We start from the raw sequence: 23,132 nt of genomic DNA, 5'->3' as shown, positions 1-23,132 counted from the left end.
CCTGGCATAGAGAAACCCCTCGGGTGTGCTGGCCTTTGGGGTCCCTGTCCTTCCCCACGGTGGTGCTGCCTTGGTCATAGGTGTGTAGTGATATGTGCATGTGGGGGTGGGGGGGTGGTCACACACAGGACTGAGAGTGGAGGGGGGCAGAGAAAGCAAACCATAGTCATAGGTCTCATGGGCACTGCTGGGGTGGAACCTGAGTATATGTGTGTGTGTGTGTGTGTGTGTGTGTGTGTGTGTGTGTGTGTGTATAACTCGGGACCTGACTGTGTATGGCTGTGTGTGTGTGGTGTCTGTGTGTGTAATTCAGTACCCCATGTGTGTCTGTAATTCAGGACACCCGTGTGTGTGTGTGTGTGTGTGTGAGAGAGAGAGAGAGAGAGAGAGAGAGAGAGAGAGAGAGAGACAGATGCCGCCCGAGGAAACCACCTTTGTGGCTGACTCTAGGTTAGTCCCCTGCACGCCTCTGCTGGGGAGCGAACACAGGCAAAGCATCCCTGCGATGGAGCCCAAAGCCCCACCAGCCAGCCAGCTCACCAACCAGCTGGCCCCTGAGAAAGAGGCAGGTCCCCAGGGCCCCGGCCCGGCAGATCCCCAGCTGGGACCCCCCCAGCCCCTGCTCCTCACACCATGGAGACCATGAGCAATCCAGACCCGGTAGGATGGGAGAAACCAACCGCATGCCCCCAAAGGCAGAGACCCAGCACACAGACTCCCCCAGAAACGAGTCACAGCTCGAAGATGAGGACAAGACAGGTGGCAGCTGGGGACGGGGACTGGGGGGTGGGGGGAATGGCAAGGGGATGCAAGAAGAGATGGATGGAGACGGGGACATGGTATGGGGCCGGGGGGGGGGGGGGCGGTGCAGAAGCCCAGCTCTTTTCCATCTGGAGCCCTGGGCGTGGGCTGCTGCCCTGCCCGTGGACAGGAGCCTGTGGGTGCAGCCCCCTCCTGCCCCCCACGGGACCCAGCAGAGGAAACATCTGCTTGTCCTACTCTGGAACATTCCAAGGGCACTGAAGACCCCCATCCGCTCCCGGGACCCCAGATCACCAGCAATTGGGACCGTCTTGTGGGCGGTGGGGGGTCTGGGGGCTCAGACCGTGCTGAGCAGGGGGTGTGAAAGACAGCGACCCCCCCACCCCACCATGGCGGGAGACCTGCCTCCCTAACCCCCCTGCCCCACACCTTGATCCTCCGGATGCTGACCACAGCTTCCGACACCTTCTCGATGGCCGACGGGAAGAAGAGGGTGACGGTGAGGCGCACGGCGCCGTACAAGGTGACGGCCACGAACACGCGGCTGGCCGTGATGGTGTGGCCCAGGAGCACGTACGCGGTGAAGGTCACGTATACGATGATCTTGCTGGCCGCGAAGAAGGATGCCAGGTTCATGCCCCGCAGGTAGGAGCTGCGTAGGACCTTGGAGATCTCCTTCCTGGGGCGAGAGAGGGGGGTGGCGGCCAGGGGCGAGGTCACGGGCGAGGTCAAGGCTGAACCCCTCCCAGGATAATGGGGGGGGGCCTTCAGCCACACAAACCTTGCAGAGCCCACGCTGCTGAGTGGGATGGCCGGGGGGGCGGGGGTTACCGCTCAGTCCCCAGCGGACGCGGCCACCCTCACACAGTCACATTTGGGAATCCCAGGGCCGGGTCTGAAGACCATCCTCACCAGCACAGGCCCACAGGGCGGGGAGCAGCCGGCCCACACCAGGACCCCCGGGAAGTGGATGGGAATGGCCAGGGACACAGCGAGGGATGGAGAGAACAGCAGCTGGTCGAACCCGGGCCACAGCTCCAGAAGAACGAGGGCTGGACGAGGGTGAGGCGGAGCAGAGGGCAGGAGGGTCTCGAGGCACCAGAAGGCAGGGGGCACCCACCCACCCGCAAAAGAAGGGGAGATGGAGATGGGGTGGGAACGGCATGGGGCAGGCTGTCAAGTGCAGTCAGAGGGGCAAATGCATCCACTCCGGGAGCAGAGACGGAAAGGAACCAAGACACATTCGCAGGAAGAACCGAGGGAGGCGTGTCCCCGTCCGGTGTCTGGGACGGAGCCGAGACCTCATTCCACCAAGTCCCCATCACCCTGATCTCCAAACTTGAAGTTAATGGGTGTTTTGTTTTGGGGTTTCTGGGGGGGGGGGGGTTTGGCTTTTTGGGTCAGACCCGGCGATGCACAGGGGTGACTCCTGGCTCTGCACTCAGGAATTGCTTCTGGCGGTGCTCAAGGGACCATATGGGATGCCGGGGGATCAAACCTGGGTTGGCCGCATGCAAAGGAAACATCCTCCCTGCTTTACTATTGCTTTGGCCCCCTGAGGTCAACGTATATAGCGCATCTGGTCCAAAGGCCTTCAGCCCTCTCTGCGGGCTTCAGATCTTGGGCGCCAACCCCAGGGACTCGGCCCATGTGACAGAGTCCATGCCACAAGACCTTGAGGCGCCAAGTCTGGTTCCCAGCAGTCACAGCTCCAAGAGAAGAGCTCAGAACCATCAGGGGGGAGCGTGACCCAGAGAGGCCCCAGGCCATGCCACTGGGGGTGACTTCCGCTTCATTTGCAAAACAATGAAAGGAACTAGCAGAATGGCCCAGGGAAGCCTGAGGAACGTCATTCATGTCACCCCACCACCCCGTCCAGGGTGAGGGCTGGAAGGCTCAGCCCGGCCTCTGGAGGGTACCCAACGAGGGTGAGAAGAGACAGGGCTGAGGCAGTAGTGGGCAGCTCACAGGGGATAGACACAGCAGGGCAGAAATGACAAGATGCAAAGGGTGGGACGCAGGGGCGGGGGGGGGGGGGGGCACAGACGTACTTCCTATAGCCGGTGATGAGATCAGCGAAGGACTTCTCCCAGGCGTACATCTTGATGATCCTTATGCCTGTGATCACTTCGTTCATGGTCCGGATGCGGATGTCTGTGAACGCTGCCGTCTTGCTCCTGGGAGGGACACGGGCGCGAGGGAAGCATCAGATACTCCGCCTGGCTGTGCTCAGGGGCAGTGGGCACTGCCCAAGGCATGGACCCTTCGCTCCTCCCCAGGCCCCCCGCACCACACAGATGGCCAAGACTTAGAAAGCCGAGACAATGCACACCTCAGGAAACCATGCAGAGGACTTGCAGAAGGCTAGGTGGGTGTGTATGTGTGGAGAGAGAGAGGGAGAGACTGTGTGTGTGTGTGTGTGTGTGTGTGTGTGTGTTTGTGTGTAGAGAGATAGAGTGTACGTGTGGAGAGAGAAATGGAAAGAGACAGAGTATGTGTATATGTGTGCGTGTGGAGAGAGAGGGAGAAACTGTGTGTATGTGTGTGTGTGTGTGTGTGTGTGGGAGAGAAAGAGAGAGAGAGAGAGAGAGAGTGTGGGGGGGGGGGGTGAAGAGAGTATCCCGTGTGTGGAGAGAGCATGCGTATGTGGAGAAGAGTGTATGTTTGGGGAAAGAGACAGTGTATGTATGTGTGGAGAGAGAGGTAGAGGGAGAGGGAAAGTGTGTGTGTGGAGAGAGAGTGTGTGTGGAGAGAGTGTGTATGTTTGAAGAGAGAGACAGTATGCATATGTGTTGAGAGAGATGGAGAGGGAGAGTGTGTATGTTTGGAGTGTGTGAAGAGAGAGAATGTGTGTGTATGTGTGTAGCACTGCACTGTCCTCCTGTTGTTTGTGGATTTGCTCGAGCGGGCCCCATAACGTCTCCATTGTGAGACTTGTTATTGTGTTTGGCATATTGAATATGTCATGGGGAGCTTTAAGAAAATGTGTGTTGTGTGTGTGTGTGTGTGTGTGTGTGTGTGTGTGTGTGTGTACACAGAGAGAGGGAGAGTGTGTGTGAGGATTGGGAGAGAGTCTGAAGAGAATGTGCGGTGTGTGTGTGTGTGTGTGTGTGTGTGTGTGTGTGTGTGTGTGTGTGAAAAAGAAAAAGAGACAGAGAGAGACAGACAGACAGAGAGTACTCATGCCTCAACATGAGAGTGCCTGGGTTCGATCCTGGCACTAAGAAAGAAAATGGGCAAGATACAGAGTCCCCCATGGGATACTACAGCACTGCACTGTCGCACTGTCCTGCCATTGTTCACCGATTTGCTCAAACAGGCACCAGGAACATCTCCATTGTGAGACTTGTTCCCCTTTTCGGCATATCGAATACGCCACGGGGATCTTGCCAGGCTCTGTCTGGCGGGATACTCTCGGTAGCTTGCTGGGCTCTCCGAAAGGGACGAAGCAATCGAACCCGGGTCGCGCGCATGCAAGGCAAACGCCCTACCCGCTGTGCTATCACTCCAGCCCCATGGGATACAGGAGGAAAATATGCACCCCAGGAAGACAAAGATTCGTCATAAGCCTGAGTCCCTCACCAGAGTTCTGGCCCCACCGGTCAGAGTGTGCGCCCAGAGTTTCTGTCATTTGGGTCCCAAAGTGCCACAAGAGAAAAATAGGCACCCCACAGGCCAGAGCAAAACCCCAGTGGGTAAGGCACTTGTCTTGCATGTAGCCAACCTGGGTTCAATCCCCGGCATCCCAGATGGTCTCCCAGACCCACCAGGAATAATTCCTGAGCACCACCCGGTGTGGCCCCCAAAACAAAACAAAATAGAAAAAAAATTGGCCTGGCCCATGGCCACTAAGTTTCTCTGACAGCTGCAGTGAAGGTGTCTACGGCCCTGAGTGACTGAGTGTGCAAGTGTGGGCCACAGCAGAAACGAGACAAGGGGGAAGCCAGAGGTGTGAGGAAAATCAAGACTGGGTAGGTAGAGGGGAGTTCGGGCCTCACCCGGCGGTGCTCAGGGTTTAATCCTGGCTCTGTGCTCAAGGAGCACACCTGGTGGGGCTCGGCGCACCATACACAGTGCCAGGCACGGAACCGATGTTGGCTGCATGCAGGGTATGTTCCCTACCCTAACGGATATGCTATCTCTGTGGCCCAAAACTAACAATGATTTTGAGTTTTAATTTTTTTAATTGATTGAGGTTCTATGATTTACAGTAGTGTTTTATTTTTTAATTGATTCAATGAGATAGAGTTATGAAGTTGTTCATGATTGGGTTTCAGTTCTATAATGCTCCAACACCCGTCCCTTCATTAGTGTACATTTCCCAACACCAGTGTCCCCAGGTTCCTTCCCACCCACCTCTATCACCTCTCTCCCTCCTCTCCTCTCCTGCTCTCTTTCTTTCTCTCTCTCCCCCCCCCTTCCCTCTCTCCCTCATTGTAGTTCACAATATAGATACTGAAAGGTTATCATGATACTAGAACTTTTTATCTACTTGTAGCACTCAGTTCTTATCCAGAATGATCATTTACAACTATGACTGTCACAATACTCCTTTTTCTACCCTAACTGCCCTTCACCCCTGTCAAACACACACACACATACACACACACACACACACGTGGCAAGCTTCCAGCCATGGACCAGTATCCAGTATTGATTTACAATGCTGCCAATGGCAATTTTTCATGCACATCATGCCAACATCACACCCCTCACAGTCGGCCCACCTAAATGATGTTTTCAAAGGGCTGGAACACACACCTCGCGGGACCCTGAGTCTGATCCCTAACACTCCACGGCCCCCAGAAGCACCACTGGGTCCCCATGGAGGCCCCTAGCACCATCGTCTCGAGCACTGGACAGTGTGCCAGGGCTGAGCAGTGTCACCAGGAGTACCCGGGCCCAAGCACACACACACAGGAAGGAGCATACTGGGCCAGGCCCTGGCAAACAGGGACAAGAAGGAGTGTCAGTCCCAGAAGAACAGATAAGGCCCGGGAGCAGACAAGCGCTGTGGGCAATGCCCCCGCCCATGGCCCCCCACCCCCTCACCCACTTGCTCCGCCAGGCTCACTCCTCACAGGGCCCTTCCCACCACTGACACTGCCCCACAGACACCAGCCAGATCGACCTTGACCTCAGCGAGCTGGCTTCTAACTCAAGACTATAAACCACACACACACACACACACACACACACACACGCACACACACTCTGAAACTGGTTCTCACCAGAGTAACAACAAAAACAACCAAAAAAGCAGTTAAGAATGGACTCAAAAATGTATTTCACTTTTAGTACCTGTATTGCAAAGCACACTGACGAGACGGGGGAGGAAAGGAAAGGAGGAGGAGGAGGAGGAGGGGAAGAGTAGGGAGGGGAGAGAGAGAGAGCGAGAGAGAGAGAGAGAGAGAGAGAGAGAGAGAGAGAAGGAAAGTGCCATAGAGGCGGGGTGGAAGGGTCGGAGGGAAACTGGGGACACTGGTGGAGGGATGGGTGTTGGAACACTGTATAAATGAAACTCAATCATGAACAGCTTTGTAATTGTGTATCTCACAGTGATTCAATTTAAAAAAATTGTTTTGACATGGTATTGCAAGGTATTCCTCCTCCACACACATAAACACACAGACATACACACACACACACACACACACACTCATACACAATCTCTCAGACACACGCTCACATACACACATCACACATACACATGCACTCATAGACTCTCACTTTCTCACACACATACACCCTCTCTCTCTCTCTCTCTCTCTCTCTCTCTCACACACACACACACACACACACACACACGCTTCTCTTACCGGAGGGACGAGAACACCTTCCCGATGCAGCTCTGCAGCGGCAGGAGGATCAGGAGCACGGCCATCCCCGCCAGGCAGGAGATCCCGATTTCCATCCAGAGCAGGGCGGTCACCGCGATGGCCTGCAGCGGCCCTGCCCACAGAAAGTGCAAGAATATCGTCACCTTAAAAGAGAAGGACAAGCTGCTTAGGAGCGGCCGTGGGAACATCGCGGGAGACAGTTCTGTCGGCGAGGCCGGGTGAGACCAGGTGGCGACCTCAACTGGAGAGAAAACCAGGGTGGATTTCGCAGTTCTGTTTTTTTTGTTTTGCATTGGGCCACATTGGGCAGTGCTGGAGTGTACCACTGGCTGGCTCTGTGCTCAGGGGCCTCCCTCAGTAGCGCTGGGGGACCGGACCCTAGGGTGCCAGGAACAGGACCTGGCCTCCTGCATGAAGAGCCTGCAAAGTGTGATGGGTTTAAGGTCTTCAAATCTTCTTGTTAGGAGAGCCAAGAGCCAAAGTCTGAAAACAACTCAAATGCCCATGAACAGGTGAACTGGAAAAAAACTAGGATCCACAGACACTGTGGAATACTACGCAGCCCTAAGAAAAGACAGAGTCGTGCAATTCTGCTGCAGTGTGGATGGATCTGGAGGGTATCACATTGAGTGGAATCACTCAGAAGGAGAGGAGCAGACCCAGAACGCTCTCTCCTATGTGGAGTATCAAGAAACCGCAAATGGCACTGAAATAAAGAGCAGAAGTAAAATAGAAATAGAAAGGAAGAGCAGAAGAACTGGTCTCAGGGGGAAGCTGGGCGCTGGGGTGGGGGTTGGGGAAGAATTAAGTCAGGGAAGGGGACATGAGGACAATGGGGGAGGGGAAAGGGCCTGCCACAGAGGCCGGCAGGGGGGTGGAAGGGAAACTGGGTACACTGGTGGGGGGTCGTGGGCACTGGTACACGGATGGGTGTGGGAACACTGGACACCTGAAACTCAGCCATCAATATCTTCATCACTTTGTAGTTCACGGTGATTCAAAAATCAAACATCCTAATAAATCCGAATCCCTGCTATTCTGGGTTATTCCAGGAGAAAATGACCAGCAAGGCCGGATGGAGGCTCTCCCACTGGGGAGCTCGGGCTCCCCCAAAGGCTGTGCCCCAACACTCAGCCCCTGACTCCTTGGCACCTGCCTGTTCCTCTGAGCCCTCTGCTATTCACCTCCCTGAGCTGCAGAGGCAGCACCGGAAGAGAAAACCAAACCCCTTCATCCCCAAACCTGAGTCGGGAGCCCAGCCGGAGGCCCACGGATCCATCACCAAATGCAAGGGGGGTTCGTGCTTTGCAGATCCGAGTGAACTAGACATTGTCCAGCACACACAGGCTTCCTGAACCCAGGGAGAGGGAGAGCCGGCCCGGCCCCAAGCGGGGAGAGGGAGACAAGCAAGACCGGCACCCAGGAGATTCAGCCTGTGGCAGAGGAGCTGGATAGCCAGCCAGAAGCTCACAGGAAGGCCGGCTGCCTGCCCCATGGCCCCCCCAGCGTGTGACATGCCAGAGGGTCTCACCCTTTCTACGTCTTCACCATCACCGGTTTGTGCATGTATATGGACAGTGGGTGAACCACTGAGGATGACAGTTGCTGGGGACTAGGGTTGAGGTAAAGGAGGTGGACAGAATGGGCAGTTTATAGAACCTTTATACCAAAGCACAGCCCCCGTGGGGTCTCACAAGCGTTCTCTGTCCCGGAACAATCTCCCCTGCAAACAGCCCCGTTATAAAGACGCTGGTCCCTGACACACTCAGGCCTCAGGATGTGTGAAAGTCCAGCCCGGAGAGATTTCACCAGTCAGGCCTTTGGGCAAAGAATGTTGTTCTTCTGGGGCTGGACTGATAGCACAGAGGGTAGGGCGTTTGCCTTGCACACAGCCGACCCGGATTCAATTCCCAGCATCCCATAGGGTCCCCTGGGCACCGCCAGGAGTGATTCCTGAGTGCAGAGCCAGGAGTAACCCCTGAGCATCACTGGGCATGACCCAAAAACAACAACAACAACAAATTTTGTTATTTTGCAAACCACAGCACCCAAAAGGAGAGAGAAAACAAAAGGGAATGCCCTGCCACAGAAGGAGGGTGGGATGGGGTGGGGGGATGCTGGGACCCATGGTGGTGGAGGATGGGCGCTGGTGGAGGGATGGATATTTGATCATTGTATAACTGAAACCGAAGCACAAAAATTTGTAAGTCTACAACTGTACCTCATGGTTGTTTCACTAAATAAAAATTAAAAATTTTTTAAAAATTATTTTGCTTCTAGCGACCCCTGGTCAAAGCAGCGAATCCTGAACGTGGAGGGCAGACAGGGCTCTCTGCCAGGGGCCGGGTTTTTCCCTCTTTTCTCTTTCCTTGATCCTCACGGTGCCCCTGCTTCAGACTTATTCTCCCAGAGCTCATCCTGGGCACCTTTTCGTGCCAGTGCACCAGACCCAGGACGGATGGAAGGATGGACAACTGGAGTTGCAGGCCACTGCGGGGAAAGAAAACGGAGCCGCGGGCCAGCTTGGGACACGACTTCTGAGGAAGAAATGAGGCGGCGAGGGCCGGAGCAATAGTAAAGCAGGTAGGGCATTTGCCTTGCAAGCTACCAACCTGGGTTCGATCCCCAGAATCCCTCCAAACACCGCAGGAGTAATTCCTGAGTGCAGAGCCAGGAGTAGTCCCTGAGCATTGCAGGGTGTGAGCCAAAAAAAAGAAAAAAAGAAAAAAAAAAGAAAAAAGAAAGAAATGAGGCAGCGACCAAGAGCCCAGAATCCTGGCCTGGTCAGACCCTGGCCCGGCATATCCCAATCGGTGAACCCAAGCAGGGCAGCGAACGAAGCGGGGTGTCCCGGTGGGGAGGGGGACAGCAGGTACCTGGTCAAACTTGTTCACGTCGTTGGACAGCAGGTTGACGATCTGCCCCGTGGTGGTCTTGCTCATGGCCGTGCTGCTGAGGCGGAGAGCCTGGAATGAGAAGGACATGGGACAGCTGCCTTCAGGGGACGGCACAGACGTTGCACAGCGCCAAGGGTACCAGACCTCCGGAGCACCATTTGGGAACCCCCCAAAACGAAAAAGCAAACAAAGAAAAAACACGGGGCAAAGAGATGGGAAAGACAAGGCATTCCTTACAATCCCAGTTCTATTCCCAGCACCGCATACGGACCCCTGAGCTCGGCGAGGGGTCACTCCTGAACAAAGAGCCAGGAATAGCCCCTGAGCACTGCCGGGTGAGTTCAAACACTCCACCCTCCAAAAAAATACACAATTAGTAGACATTATAATGTACACAATTAGTGGACATTAATAAGATGAGGATGGGGTGCGGGAGGCACAGCTAGGGAAGGCTGCAGATTTTCTTTTTTTTTTTTTAGTTTGCTCACTCCGAAAGGTATTTTTCATTTATTTTTTTAAAATTTTTATTAGTGAGACACCATGAGGTACAGTTGTGGACTTGCAAATTTTTGTGCTTGAGTTTCAGTTATACAATGATCAAGTACCCATCCCTCCACCAGTGCCCCATTTCCCCACCACTACGGATCCCAGTATCCCTCCTACCCCCCATCCCACCCTGCCTCTGTGGCAGGGCATTCCCTTTTGTTCTCTCTCTCCTTTTGGGTGTTGTGGTTTGCAAAAGAGGCATTGAGTAGCAATCATGTTTGGTTTATAGTCTACTTTCAGGATGCTTCTCCCATCCTGGGAGGATCCTCCCAACACCCTTTATTTGGTGGTCCCTTCTCTATCTGAGCTGCCTTTTCCCCTAGCACGTGTGGCTGGCCTCCAAGCCATGGAGCAAAATTCCTGGTACTAATCTCGAAGGCTGCAGATTTTCATACAGGAATAAAGCTAAGGGATGTTCTGTTGGGCTAACAAAGCAGATCCCAAGACCGAAGACCGAAAGGGCACCGAAAGCATGCCAAGGGTGAAAGTGAAAGTGCAGGAAATGAGACGCCCGGGAGAAAGTGAAAGGGCGAGAACTCAGAAACAGGAGAGGTCAGATCCTGTCAGATCCTGGGGTGGGTCTCGGTACTTCCCCAGGAGACACTGAGACCAGGAAAATAAGCCAGAGTGAAGAGGGGCGTTTCCTGGGGATACAGAGAGGTGGACCCACCCCTCAGAGCCGGATGTGGGTTTAAACCCAGAGCTTAAAGGGATAACAGGCGGTTGAAACAGAACTTGAGGGAAAACGCCCAGAAAGTTCAGAGTCAGGGGAAGATTTCAACATCCGCAAGTTTACCCATCTGGGCCACATGGCAGGGCTGGAAGACAAAACTCAAGAAGCTGCTGAAACTAAAGCTGCTGCCTCTGTGCCAGGGAGATGGCTCAGTGCATGCCTTGCACGTGAGAGAATCCGGCCCCACATGCTGGGGGAGAAGGCAGATGGGATGGAGAAGGTACCACTAAGTCAATGATGATTGGAGACTCTAACCAGCAACACAAGAGTCCCCAGGAACCCAGCCGGGCAGAGCCCCCCGAGTAGTGCTGGTTACTGTCCCAACACCAAAGAATGAAATAGAATAAATGAAGCCTGATTTGTTCTGTTTTGTTTTTAATTACTGAAAGTGTTCTCTGCCTTACAGGAAGATAGTCCTTTAAAACCCCCACCAGATGGACACAGAGAGTATCATGTTAAGAGAAATGAGTCAGAGAGAGAAGGACAGACATTGAATGACTGCACTCACTTGTGGAATATAAAGTAGCATAATATGAGGCTAACACTTAAGGAGAGTAGAGATAAGGGCCACGGTTTGGAGGCCATGGTTTGGAAGCTGGCACCACATGCTGGGGGGAGAAGGTAAATGGGATAGAGAAGGAACCACTAAGTCAATGATGATTGGAGGGATCGCACGGGATGGGAGATGTGTGCTGAAAGTAGACCAAGGACCAAACTCGATGGCCTCTGAGTATCTGTATTGCAAACCATCTGTCACTGTCACTGTCCTCCCATTGTTCATCGATTTGATTTGCTCAAGCGGGCCAAGGAACACTGTGAGACTTGTTACCGTGTTTGGTCATAATGCCCAAAATTAGAGAGTAAGAAAGATGGTAACTGCCACAGAGGCAGGGAGTGAGATGGGGTGGGGGGTGGCATGTGGGACACTGGGAACAATGCTGGTGGAAAATGTGCATTGGTGGCGGGATGGGTACTCAAGCATTGTATGACTGAGACGCAATCATGCAAGTTTGTAACTGTAGCTCACGGTGATCCAATAAAACTTATTTAAAAAAAAAAAATGAAAACCCCCAGAGGGACAGTCCAATGGGTGGGCTTTCGCCTTGCACAGGGCCGATACAGATTTGATCACAGGTGGTCCCCCTGAGCTCACCAGGAGTGATTCCTAAGCACCACTGGGTGTGACCCCAAAATAAAACTAAACAAAATAAAACCTCCAGGGTCAGAGCTGAGGCACTTGCCTTGCCTGCGCTGATGCTGGTTCGAATCCCTGGCACCACACATGGCCTTTTGAGCACTGCTGAGAGCACTGAACCAGAAGCAAGCCCTGAGCACTGCCAGGTGTAGTCCCTGAGGGCCAGAGAGACAGCAGCTCGGGGGGGCTGAGTGCACAAGACTGTGGGTTCAATCCCGGAGTACGTGAATGTCCCCCATCACAACCACCACCCCCCCACACACAAACACAGTTTAGCCAGGATGTCCCCTCTTGGTCTCAGCCCTGCCAGGCCTGAGCAGAACACCCGAGCCTGGGCCAAGGTAGAACAAGAGCTCGGGGGTGAGGGGCTCCTGGGGTCCTGAGCACTGCATGGAAGGGTTTCCCCCTCCCTCCCGGGGCCCATCAACCCTGCGCCTCAACAAAAAAACCTCCAAATATTTGGAAACTAACAGCTTGCTTTCTACATGAGCATGTGGCAAAGAGGAAACTGGGAGATAATGATGGAGGCCAGCAGGCAGCTAGGGAAGGCCCCTCCCCCAGGAGAGGGCAATACATTTCCTGGGAAGTTGCAAAGGCCAACCTTGCAGAAAACAGGAACTAAGGTCTGATAAGAACCTTACCTGGAACCAGCAACAGACCCTGAGGAAGCTGGAACCCTCCCACCTCCTTAACAATGGACTTTGACCTAGGTAGAAGCCCCCACAGGGGGAGGTTGGAGAAGCCCTATAAAGGCCACCTTGAACAAAGGAAGGGCACGCATATGCTGCCTGAGCCCATGTGCTGTTTGTGCCCACGTGGCCGAGCACATGTGCCACCCGCATCTGCCCTCCTGAGATGTGTGTTTTCATGCTTTCGTGTCTAATGCTGGGATGTGTGTGTGTAGGGGCTCTCTCTGTCCTTGGAGAATCCTGGGTTCTCTCTTGAGTACGTTACTCTCCTCTTTCTCTCCCTCCTTCCTTTCAAATCAAAAACTGTAACTGCAGTGTTCCTCTACTCCTGAGGTTCCGTCTTTTGAGGTGAGACAAGAGCCCAGTAACCCTGGGTCCCAGGTGGCAGAGGTGGATCGGGAGAAAGTGACCGTCTTTCTGTCTTTTTCCTCCCCACTTCACACAAGCTACCCTTGGAGCTCAGGGACATGAATAAGACTCTTAAATGTGTGGCTTTAAATAATTTACATTCAGTCTGGAGTGATAGCACAGCGGGTGGGGTGTTTGCCTTGCAGGCAGCCCACCAGAGTTCAGATTTCCAGCATCCCATATGGTCCCCCGAGCACAGCCAGGAGTGATTCCTGAGTGCATGAGCCAGGAATAACCCCTGTGCATCGCTGGGTGTGACCCAAAAAGAAAAAAAATTTACATTCAAGGGGCTAGAGAGATAGCACAGCGGGTAGGGTATTTGCTTTGCAAGCAGCCAACCCAAGTTCGATTCCCAGCATCCTATATGGTCCCCTGAGCACCGCCAGGGGTAATTCCTGAGTGCAGAGCTAGGAGTAGCCCCTGTGCATTGCCAGGTGTGACCCAAAAAGCAAAAAAAAAAAAAAAAATATATATATATATATATATATATATATATATTTATATATATACATTCAAAAGGGTCAGTGGTCTAGAATCCTAAAGATCAAACACAGACACCCCAAAAAGAGACATCAGGTAAGGCATCTTGCTCACTCCTCCAGAAGAGCCTTGAATACAGACTCCTTTCTGTTTGCGGCCCCCCAGATGCCCCCGGCTCCTGTGCAGACCCTTTCTCTCCTCTCTCCCCTGAGCATTGGGGACAACACGTTTCCCGAACACTCAGTGATGCTCAGGGCTCCCTCCTGCCTCTGCACTCAGGAATCAATCACTCCTGCTGGTGCTCGGGCGACCATACAGGTACCGGGGATTGAACCCAAATCAGTGACGTGTAAGTCAAAAGTCCTAACCACTCTGCCATGGCTCTCTCCAGCCCCTGTGTAGACTGCTTTGGCTCTCTTGGTGGAACTGTTGGTCGAAGGGTCTACACAGGGGCTGGTTAGCCTAATGAGTTGAACACACAGTTTGCACGCAGGAGGCCCCCAGGTGTATCCCTGGCACCGCATATAGTTCCACAGAACTAATAGGAGCAACTCCTGAATACTGAGTCAGGGGGAGAGCCCCTAAGCACCGCCACCTGGTGAGGCCCCACACAAAACAAACAACAACCCCCCCAAAAGGCCAAACATACCCAGGGATATTTGCAGGATATACAACATGGTTGGGGTCAAGGGCAGCTAAATATCTTATGGCCATGTGTAAGATTTAGAAAGGCTAGCAATTAGATGGGAGAAAACCTAGTGATGTGTATTGAAAATTCAACCCCCAAAAGCCCAATGGCTGATAGAAAATTGCAAATACAGAATTCACACTTCCTCATAGACAAGCAAAATGAAGTAACAGAGCAGCGCCTTTTGTTTTTCTACCCAGAAATGGATGTGAAGAACTAGAACAACCTGTGAGGGTGTCAAGTCACCTCATCTCCCTGTAGAGTATATAAAGTATTAACTCTGACTTTAGAAAGAAATCCTGCCCATCAAAACCTTTGAAATATTGACATCCCCAAGCCCTCCTGAGAAATTCAGGATGTCGCCCAAGGCTTGGCTTCCAGCCACAATATTAGGGAGAATTAATTTGTCTACATGAAAGTCCCAGACAAGCATGCTTTTCCTTTTCCTAATGTTTTCCATTTGTCAAGTTACACCTTTGAGGGGACCGATATGAAATGAGCCTTCACCATTGTCAGGGCACATCCATTAATATCAAGAAAGCAATCCATGGGCTTGATCGATAGTACAGCGGGTTGGGCATTTGCCTTGCACGAGGCTGACCCGAGTTCAATCCCCGGCCATCCCATATGGTCCCAAGAGCATGGCAAGGAGTGATTTCTGAGTGCAGAGCCAGGAGTAACCCCTGAGCATTGCCGGGTGTGACCCCAAAAAGCCAAAAAAAAAAAAAAGGAAGAAAGAAACATCCAGTGGGAGCTTTCATTCATTTGAAAGGGAAATGGTTCCTCTGTCATCAGTTCACTCCTCAGGAATGAAACACAAAAACGAACCAATATTAGTGAACCATATTAGCGAACCATATTCACATCCCACCCAGAATCAGGGAGAAGAGAAGATTCCTTCCGCAGAGGCACTCTGGGAGCTGGGGAATGGGCGATTCCCATGAGAACCCAATCTCGGCTTTCCCAGTGAGGATCCAGGGGCCTGAACCAGGACGGCTGGTTACAGGCCTCAAACAGGTGTCCGGGGTGGCCAGTGAGGGGCCTGCGGGCCCAGGGTACATGAACTGGGGACAGCGAGCAGCCTCCTTGGGCTGGCACGGGATGTTCTAAGGGACCTTGGAGACTGGACCTCTGCAGTGGACATTCCTCCCCACTCTCATGGTTGACCCCAAACTCAAACTGGAAGCTCCAAACTGGAAGCGGAGGGCGAGGAGAGGAGGGGTGCCTTTGGAAATCCCCCAGGTACAGTAACCAAGGTCCACACTGGCCACGTCATCATGGCCATCTGCTCCAAACAGCAGAACCAGGAGGTGCCTGAGGCTTGGCAGCAGGCCAAGGTCATGCTCCCTGGGCAGCAGGATACCCACAGCGCAAGGAAGTGAGGCGGTGCTGGGGAAAACGCAGACGTCTCTGATGACACAAGGGCTTCAAAGCAGCTCACCCTAGAGAGCTGTGGGTTCCAATGCATCCCAAATCCTGTGATCCTGGACAGAGGGCGGGCAGGCAGCCCGGAGAACATTGGGGCTTCCCCAAGTCCCTGAGTCCCACTACCCACCTCACCCCACCATAATAAACCCTGCCTGCTTCTTTTCCTTTTCTTTTTTTGTTGGGGGTGGGGTGCTTTTTGGGTTACACCCAGCAATGCTCAGGGCTTACTCCTGACTCTGCACTCAGGAATCACTCCTGGCAGTGCTGGGGGACCGTGTGGGATGCCAAGGATGGAACCCTGATCAACTACATGCAAGGCAAATGCCCTCCCTGCTATCACTCCAGTCCCTAAATCTTGCCCTCCCCCCCCACTTTTTTAAACAAATTTATTTACTGAGTCACCGTGAGAACAGTTACAAAGCTTTCGGTCATACAATGATGAAATGCCTGTCCCTTCACCCGGTCCCTAAATCTTGCCTTTTTTTTTTTAAACAAATTTATTTATTGAGTCACTGTGAGAACAGTTACAAAGCTTTCGGTTTAAGCCTCGGTCATACAATGAGGAAATGCCCGTCCCTTCACCAGTGCACATTTCCCAACACCAAAAAACCCCAATATATCCCCACTCCACCCCTAAATCTTGCTTCTTAACCCAAATTAGCTTTTCAAAGAGCAGAGGTCGGCCCGTTCTTAACATGTCTGCCCACTGCCCACTGTTGTCTGGTCGGTGCTCTACCCAGGGTGAGATTAGGCAATTATTACTCTGGAATGACTCTCCGCTTTTGCCTGCTGGACACCAGGAGAGGTTCTTAAGCACCAGTTTTGCAAAAACAGCTCCAACAGTAAAAGTGAGTGAACGGAGGGCCCAGGATTTGCATGCCCAGGGGGGCTTCTCCTTTCCAGCTCTCTGGAGGGGTCTCCACATGGCCCTTCCAGGAAGTGAAAAACAGCATCAGAAGAGAAAGGTGATGCCAAGCTGATGCCACAGAAGGAGAGTTCTCACCACGGATGCAAAGCACAGACATAGAGGTGGAATACTAGATGGAACCATTGGGAACTGGTGCTAGGGTGAGCCCATACTATGGGATAGATAGCCGCCATTCAGTGTCTGGCTACAACACCACACAGGAGAGACAGTCGACGTCTGAACAGAAACAACCTTGAAACGAAAGCAAGACAGAGATCTGGTGGGGCTGGAGTGATAGCACAGCGGGTAAGGCATTTGCCTTGCACACAGCCAACTCAGGTTCGAATCCCAGCATCCCATATGGTCCCTTGAGCACCGTCAGGAGTAATTCCTGAGTGCAGAGCCAGAAGTAACCCCTGTGAATTGCCTGCTGTGATCCAAAAAGCCAAAAAAAAAAGACAGAGATCTGGGAACTATGAGCAGATGAGCAGGACACCATTTGGCCTGGACACTTGACCAGCTCGAAAAGGCCCCGCAGAGAGAGAATTTTCCATGTAGAGAGGCTGCGTGAAGATGGAGGAGGCCAACCCACCCCTTGGGGGTCAGAGACGTGTTCAGCAGTCAGGAGGCCCACCCATCAGGACTCTGCAAAAGGCACTTCCTTCGAGTTTCTCTTCAGGGTCTGGGGCAAGGCGGCCTACTGTGCAGACCACACTAGACAGACTGGAGAAGATACTGGAAAGGCATATTGGGGTCCAAGAGATGGTACAGGGACGGTACTGATGAGTGCGCAATCTTGGCTCACAGCATGCCGACACCGAATGCCAGAGTCACTCCCGAGCAGAGAGACAGGAATCATCCCAGAACACCTCCATGTACAGCCCAACACAGCCAAAAATTTAAAAAAACTACCAAAAAGAAAATAACTGAGTGAATAAGAGAATTCTTTGGGAGGGGGTCTTTTTTATTATTGTTGTTGTTTTGCTGTTGTCTTTTTTTTTTTTTAATTTTATTTTTGGGTCATACCCGGTGATGCTCAGGGGTTACTCCTGGCTCTGCACTCAGTTATTACTCCTTGTGGCGCTCAAGGGACCATATGGGATGCTGGGAATCGAAACCGGGTTGGCTGTATGCAAGGCAAACACCTTACCCGCTGTGCTATCGCTCCAGCCCCTGTTATTGTCTTTAGGTCATACATGGCGGTGCTCAGGGCTTACTCCCGACTCTGCACTTGGGGATCACTTCTAGTGGGGCCCCCGGGGACCCTATAGGATGCCAGGAATTGAGCCTGAGTCAGGCATAAGCAAGGCATAAGCAAGGCAAGTGCCTTAGCCTTTCTTCATACAATCTCTCCACCTCATAGACAGGGCAGAAAAGAAGCAAAGGCCAGGGGAAGTGCAGCTGCTGATAAGGACTTTATTGTACTCTAAGGGGTTCCAGGATCTCCTATTTCCCCCACCCCGACTCCACCCTCCTGGCTACTGAGTTCTAAAAATAGAACTACAAGGCTTCAGATTATTAAAAATGCATTTCAGGTAAGTAAATTTATTTCTCTCTGCAGGATATTGATCTTGAGAAACCACCCGGAGAGGAAATGCTAAGTGTTCTTAGTCCCTTCTCATTATTCAGTGGCTGAGACACCATTGATTGCTCCCAGGGGAGGAGAAAGGCAGGTAAGGAGCCAGGTGAGTCTTCCGGAAACCAGATTCTCACCCACTGGGCAATACCAACAGAAGCAAGATTCGCCTGCCTGTGTCCGTCTGGCCGGTACTTTAATGTCTATTGTTCATTCATTAGCATCAGATTAGCTGCCAACTGCTCAGAACTCAGCCTTGAAAGAAGCCTCTATGCTGGACCATTTCCAGGAGGCTCATGGGGCTGTTCTTCCATTTAGAAACATCCCCCGCACTTCCAAATCCCAGCAGGGGGCGTCATTCTACACAAAGGCCTGGCCCTTCACAAGGAGCCCCTGAAGTAGCCCAAAGTCAGAAGATCACACCCCTTTAAGATGCAAAGCCTGAGCTCTTTGCAGATGGAGAAACAGGCACCACCCAGAGAAGGGTGGACCCCCCCTTCAGAAAAGCAGAAGCCACCAGAGTCTAAAGGTCCTTGATAAGAATATGAATAAGGACCATCAAGACCTGGATTGGACTGCAGAGATGGGGGGTAGGGGGAGTTGACCTTGCACCAGGCCAACCAAAACAATAAACAAAAAAAAACCTACTTCAGCCCAGGGCTGGAGCTGTGATACAGCAGAAAGGGCCCTAGCTTTGCAAGCAGCCAACCCAGGTCTGATCCCCCAGCATCCCACATGGTCCTCCATGCCCACCAGGCATTAATTTCTGAGTGCAGATCCGGGAATTACTCAGCACCACTGGGTGTGGCCCCAAAACCCCCATCAAATAAGTCTCTCAAGACTACCAGAGCTTTTCCCCACTGACAACAGGACGGATTACTTTGGATTATCTGCAGGAAGGCTATGGGTCAAGACAATTTGGAAAAATTGCATATAATCTCCCAAAAGCTAGTCTCAGCTTTTTCCATTCTGGAGAAAGCCCTGCTCCCCACCCCCCTCCCCTCCTTCTCCCCCCTCAAGCACAACGGGTAGGGCGGGTAGGGCGTTTGCCTTGCATGCAGCCAACATGGCCGACCTGAGTTCGATTCCTCCGCCCCTCTCGGAGAGCCCAGCAAGCTACAGAGAGTATCCAGCCCACATGGCAGAACCTGGCAAGCTACCCATGATGTATTCGATATGCCAAACACAGTAACAACAAAGTCTCCAATGGAGACATTACTGGGCCCGCTCGAGCAAATCGACGAACAATGGGAGGACTGTGACCATTAAAACTAGTGACTTCACTGGGGGGGAGGGGCCAAAACCTGCAGCAAATAAAGCAGAAGGCCCACTGGGTAAAGGACAGGGGACAGCAGTCTTGTTTGACCATGGCTTGGAATGTTTCGGGACTGTGAACCTGCCCCCAGCTAGCTGGGGAAGAGCAGAGAGCACTAGGTTTGAGGCTGCCAATACATCTGGCAAACAGACAAAATCACAAACATGAAATCCATGAATCATGAGCACCGGGTCTGAGCACCAACTTCTGCTTTTGATATCTGGCCCACACTCAGTAGTTTCACGGGGCTTACTCCTGGGCCTGTGCTCAGGGATCACTCTTGGAAGTGCTTGGGGCACCAGAGGGGCTGCTGGGGATCAAGGCCCGGTTGGCCGCATGCAAACCAAGGGCCCTTTCTGCTGTACTACTGCTCCAGCCTGGATCTCATCCCCAAAAAAAAAAACTTTTTTTTAAATTTTGGTTTGGGGGCAACACCCGGCATTACTCAGAGGTTACTCCTGGCTCTGCCTTCAGGGATCACTCCTGGTGGACTCAGGGAACCAAATGGGGTGTCAGAAATTGAATCAGGGCCAGCCACGAGCAAGGCACATGCCCTGGCCACTGTACAATCTCTCTGGCCCCCTGATCTAAATTCAGAGAGATCTACAGATCAGAGTGATGTAGGCAGGCGGACAAGGAAGGCCCCTACCCAAGGCAATGACAGTAAATCTCCTGGGAAGCTATAGCTCTGACCTCATGGAGAACTAACTGGCACCAGTTCACCAATCTGTGAAAGACCCTGCAGGGCTGGACATCTACAGGGATGACAGTAGAAGAAATAGAGACCAATTAAGAACCAGAGAGAAATTAACCAGAAACTCCCAAGCTGTTCCTTTGACACCTGACCAACCCCCTCCAACAGAAGCTCCTGAAGAAACAAAAGTCAGGAAAGGAATTTCAAAGAAGACCATCACCACCCCCAACCCCCTTGGTAACCTCCCTAGCAACGGAACTTTTACCTAGGTAGAAACCCCAACATGGGGGGCAAGTTGGAAGAAACCCTATAAAGGCCACCTTGAACAAAGGAAGCGCTTGGATATGCTGCCTGAGCATCACTGGGTGTAACCAAAAAAAGCCAGAAGAAAAAAAGCAACCACATTTGAGCATGAACACCAGCGGGCCACAACCGCATGAATGTATGAAGGTGGGGGCTTTAGCTGGGGCTGAGCAGAGGTCTTTGACCACCCCACAAGGGGTCACCATCAACCCAGCCTGGCCCAGCTCCTGGGCCCTCACCTGCAACAGCCACCCCTGTCACCTGCAGCCGTAGCTGTCCTCCCTTCGCTGGGGCTGGTCAAAGGCGTGGAAGGGAGGGAGTCTCTGATTTGTGGAGGGGCCACAGACAGTCTCGGGATAAGGTGCCTGCCAGGCACCACCCAGGGTCCCCTGAGCACCATGAGGAGTGACCCCTAAGCAAAGAGCCAGGAGTCAGGCCTGAGCACCGCTTGATGTGGTCCCAAAGAAAAAACAGAAAAAACAGTGATGGAAGGGAGAGACAACAGGAGGTGAGGTCAGGTTAATGTAGGCAGGTAGACAGGGAAAGGTCCTTGGCAAATGAAATTTAGATCAACAAAATTTGGGGAAGGAAACAAGACCTGATCAGCCCTTCAGCCAACCCAGAAGAAATTTGATCCCTCACCAGGGGACCCATCAGACTCATCTGCATCTTTTAATCCGATTAACTTTTGGTGGATCAGCCCGGAGAAGACTCAAGAACTTCCAGAGCAAGACGACCCCAAGAGCCTATAAAACCCCGCCCAAAAGCCCATTCAAGACTCTCTCCATTCTTGGAGCAAGTTACACTCTTTCATTCTCTCCACTCACTCCTACTACGCTCTTCTCCCCTTCAATACCTCCAAATAAAATCTGTTCTACTTCACTGCTTGTCTACTCCTGAAATTCCTTTCTGAGAGCGAGACAAGAACCCAGTAACCCTGGGTCCCAGGGGGCAAAGGGGGATTGAGAGAAAGTGCCTGTTTTTTTTCTCCTCCCCACCCACGTGAGCCACCCATAGGGTCCACCCACATCCAACGTGACTCGTCAGTGCCAGGCCTCGGGGTTGCTGCCTGTTAGCACACAGTCCCCTGAGGCCCACCATGCATGGCCCTGTGGATGACCCCAGAACCACCGGCCAGGCTGGCTGAGAATCACCAGGCCGGCCCCCCGGGCATCTTGGGCATCCAAAGAAGTGAATGATTTCACCAAAGCCATGCGAGGTAAACAAATGAAGAGTCGCCACTACATCCCATGAGGTCACTCGCCATGACAAAGGATGACTGTGAGCCTAGCAGCCAGGCCTTGATTTTCTCCCAGGACCAGGGATTAGGAGGCAAGGCCAGAACATAAACAGAAGCGTTCAGCGGGCCGGGCCCGGCAGGCCTAGTAGGGAGAAACTGGCTCTGGTTTTCCCCTGCGGCCGGGCTGAGACCCGGGCGGGCAGGAGGAAATGTGGCTTTCCCACGTTTCTGGAATTGCAGGCTCCGGTTTAAGCCCAGCAACTCTAGACTTCATAAAGCGGCCATTCTCTTAGGCTAATCAAGCCGGCAAATTAATACCTCTGGGAGATGTTTACACGCAGGTGAGCGCATGAGCCAAGACAGATGGGATTTCCCAAAGCGTGAGTGGGAAGAGAAAAACAGGCGGACCACGATGCAGAGCATCCCGGCACTGTGTTCGGAAAGCTCACGCCTAACCTCGGGCACGTGAACTCTCTGGGAATAGCCACGCAACATCCGCTCGGCGTGTCTTGGGAGAACAAAAATCTAGCTAAAGGATGACGGTGACAAGCGGGGTGATGGTGATGGGAGTGATGGTGATGGAGATGTCATGGAGAAGTCACCAAGACAGATGCAGTAACTGCAATGGTGGTGATGGTGATGTCATGTGAAAATCATGCAGTGATGCCAGCAATAGTTGTGATGGTAAAGTCATGTAGATGGTGATGAGGATGATGATGACTATGGTGTTGGTGTGACAGTGGCATGACGACGGTTATCAGTGATTGTGTTGTTTGGGTGGTGGCTTAGTGGTGGTCACGGTAATGGTGGATGGAGGGAACAATGGTCGTGGTGGTTATGTAACGATGATGGCAGGTGATGGTGACTGATGGTGAAGATAATGATGGTGGTGGTGTTGGTGATAACCATGGCTGTTGATGGCAATGGTGGTGACGGTTTTGACCGTGATGGTCAAGATGATGGTGGTGGTGGTGGTGGGAATGAGGTGCGGAGGATGTCAGACAATCATCACACAGGCACTGTTTCCATTTCCATCTCCAGGAAGAGGAAACCAGGTGTCCAGTGACCTCACCTGGACAATAAGAGGTCAGGCCGCCAGGATCCCCACCACCTCCAGATAATGAAGACTGCTCCCAGAGAGGAGACAAGCTCAGAGTCTGCAGAGTTCGGAAAGCTCATGCCTAACCTCAGGCACGTGAGCTCTCTGGGAATAGCCACGCGACATCCGCTCGGCAGATGGAAGGGAGAAGAGAGGCCAGCCCTAGTGAAGCGGTCACTAAAGGGACTTAGATTCCCACTGTATCGAACTTCTCTTCCGAAAAGAGGATTACTTATTTGGGGGGGGGGGGGGGGGGGTGAGTACCTAGTGGTGCTCAGAATTTTTTTTTAAGTCATTGAAACTTTTAATATAGCTTTGAAGTCATTGAAACT

The 23,132-nt window shown here is 52.6% G+C and overlaps 1 protein-coding gene across 1 annotated transcript in view; it reads right to left on the bottom strand.

The window, feature by feature from the left end:
• Positions 1 to 23,132, bottom strand: part of ABCC4 (ATP binding cassette subfamily C member 4) — a 211,844-nt gene that overhangs the window by 134,022 nt on the left and 54,690 nt on the right. The window contains exons 5-8 of the mRNA XM_056109770.1: positions 9,479 to 9,568; positions 6,582 to 6,745; positions 2,814 to 2,939; positions 1,192 to 1,441 (exon numbers count right to left, since the gene is read on the bottom strand). Coding sequence (XP_055965745.1) covers positions 1,192 to 1,441; positions 2,814 to 2,939; positions 6,582 to 6,745; positions 9,479 to 9,568 — 630 coding nt within the window. The remainder of the gene's footprint in view (positions 1 to 1,191; positions 1,442 to 2,813; positions 2,940 to 6,581; positions 6,746 to 9,478; positions 9,569 to 23,132) is intronic.

Source organism: Sorex fumeus, unplaced genomic scaffold (genome assembly GCF_029834395.1).
Source record: "Sorex fumeus unplaced genomic scaffold, SorFum_2.1 ptg000008l, whole genome shotgun sequence".
Lineage (NCBI taxonomy): Eukaryota > Metazoa > Chordata > Mammalia > Eulipotyphla > Soricidae > Sorex > Sorex fumeus.
This window is presented reverse-complemented; position numbering and strand designations above follow the sequence as displayed.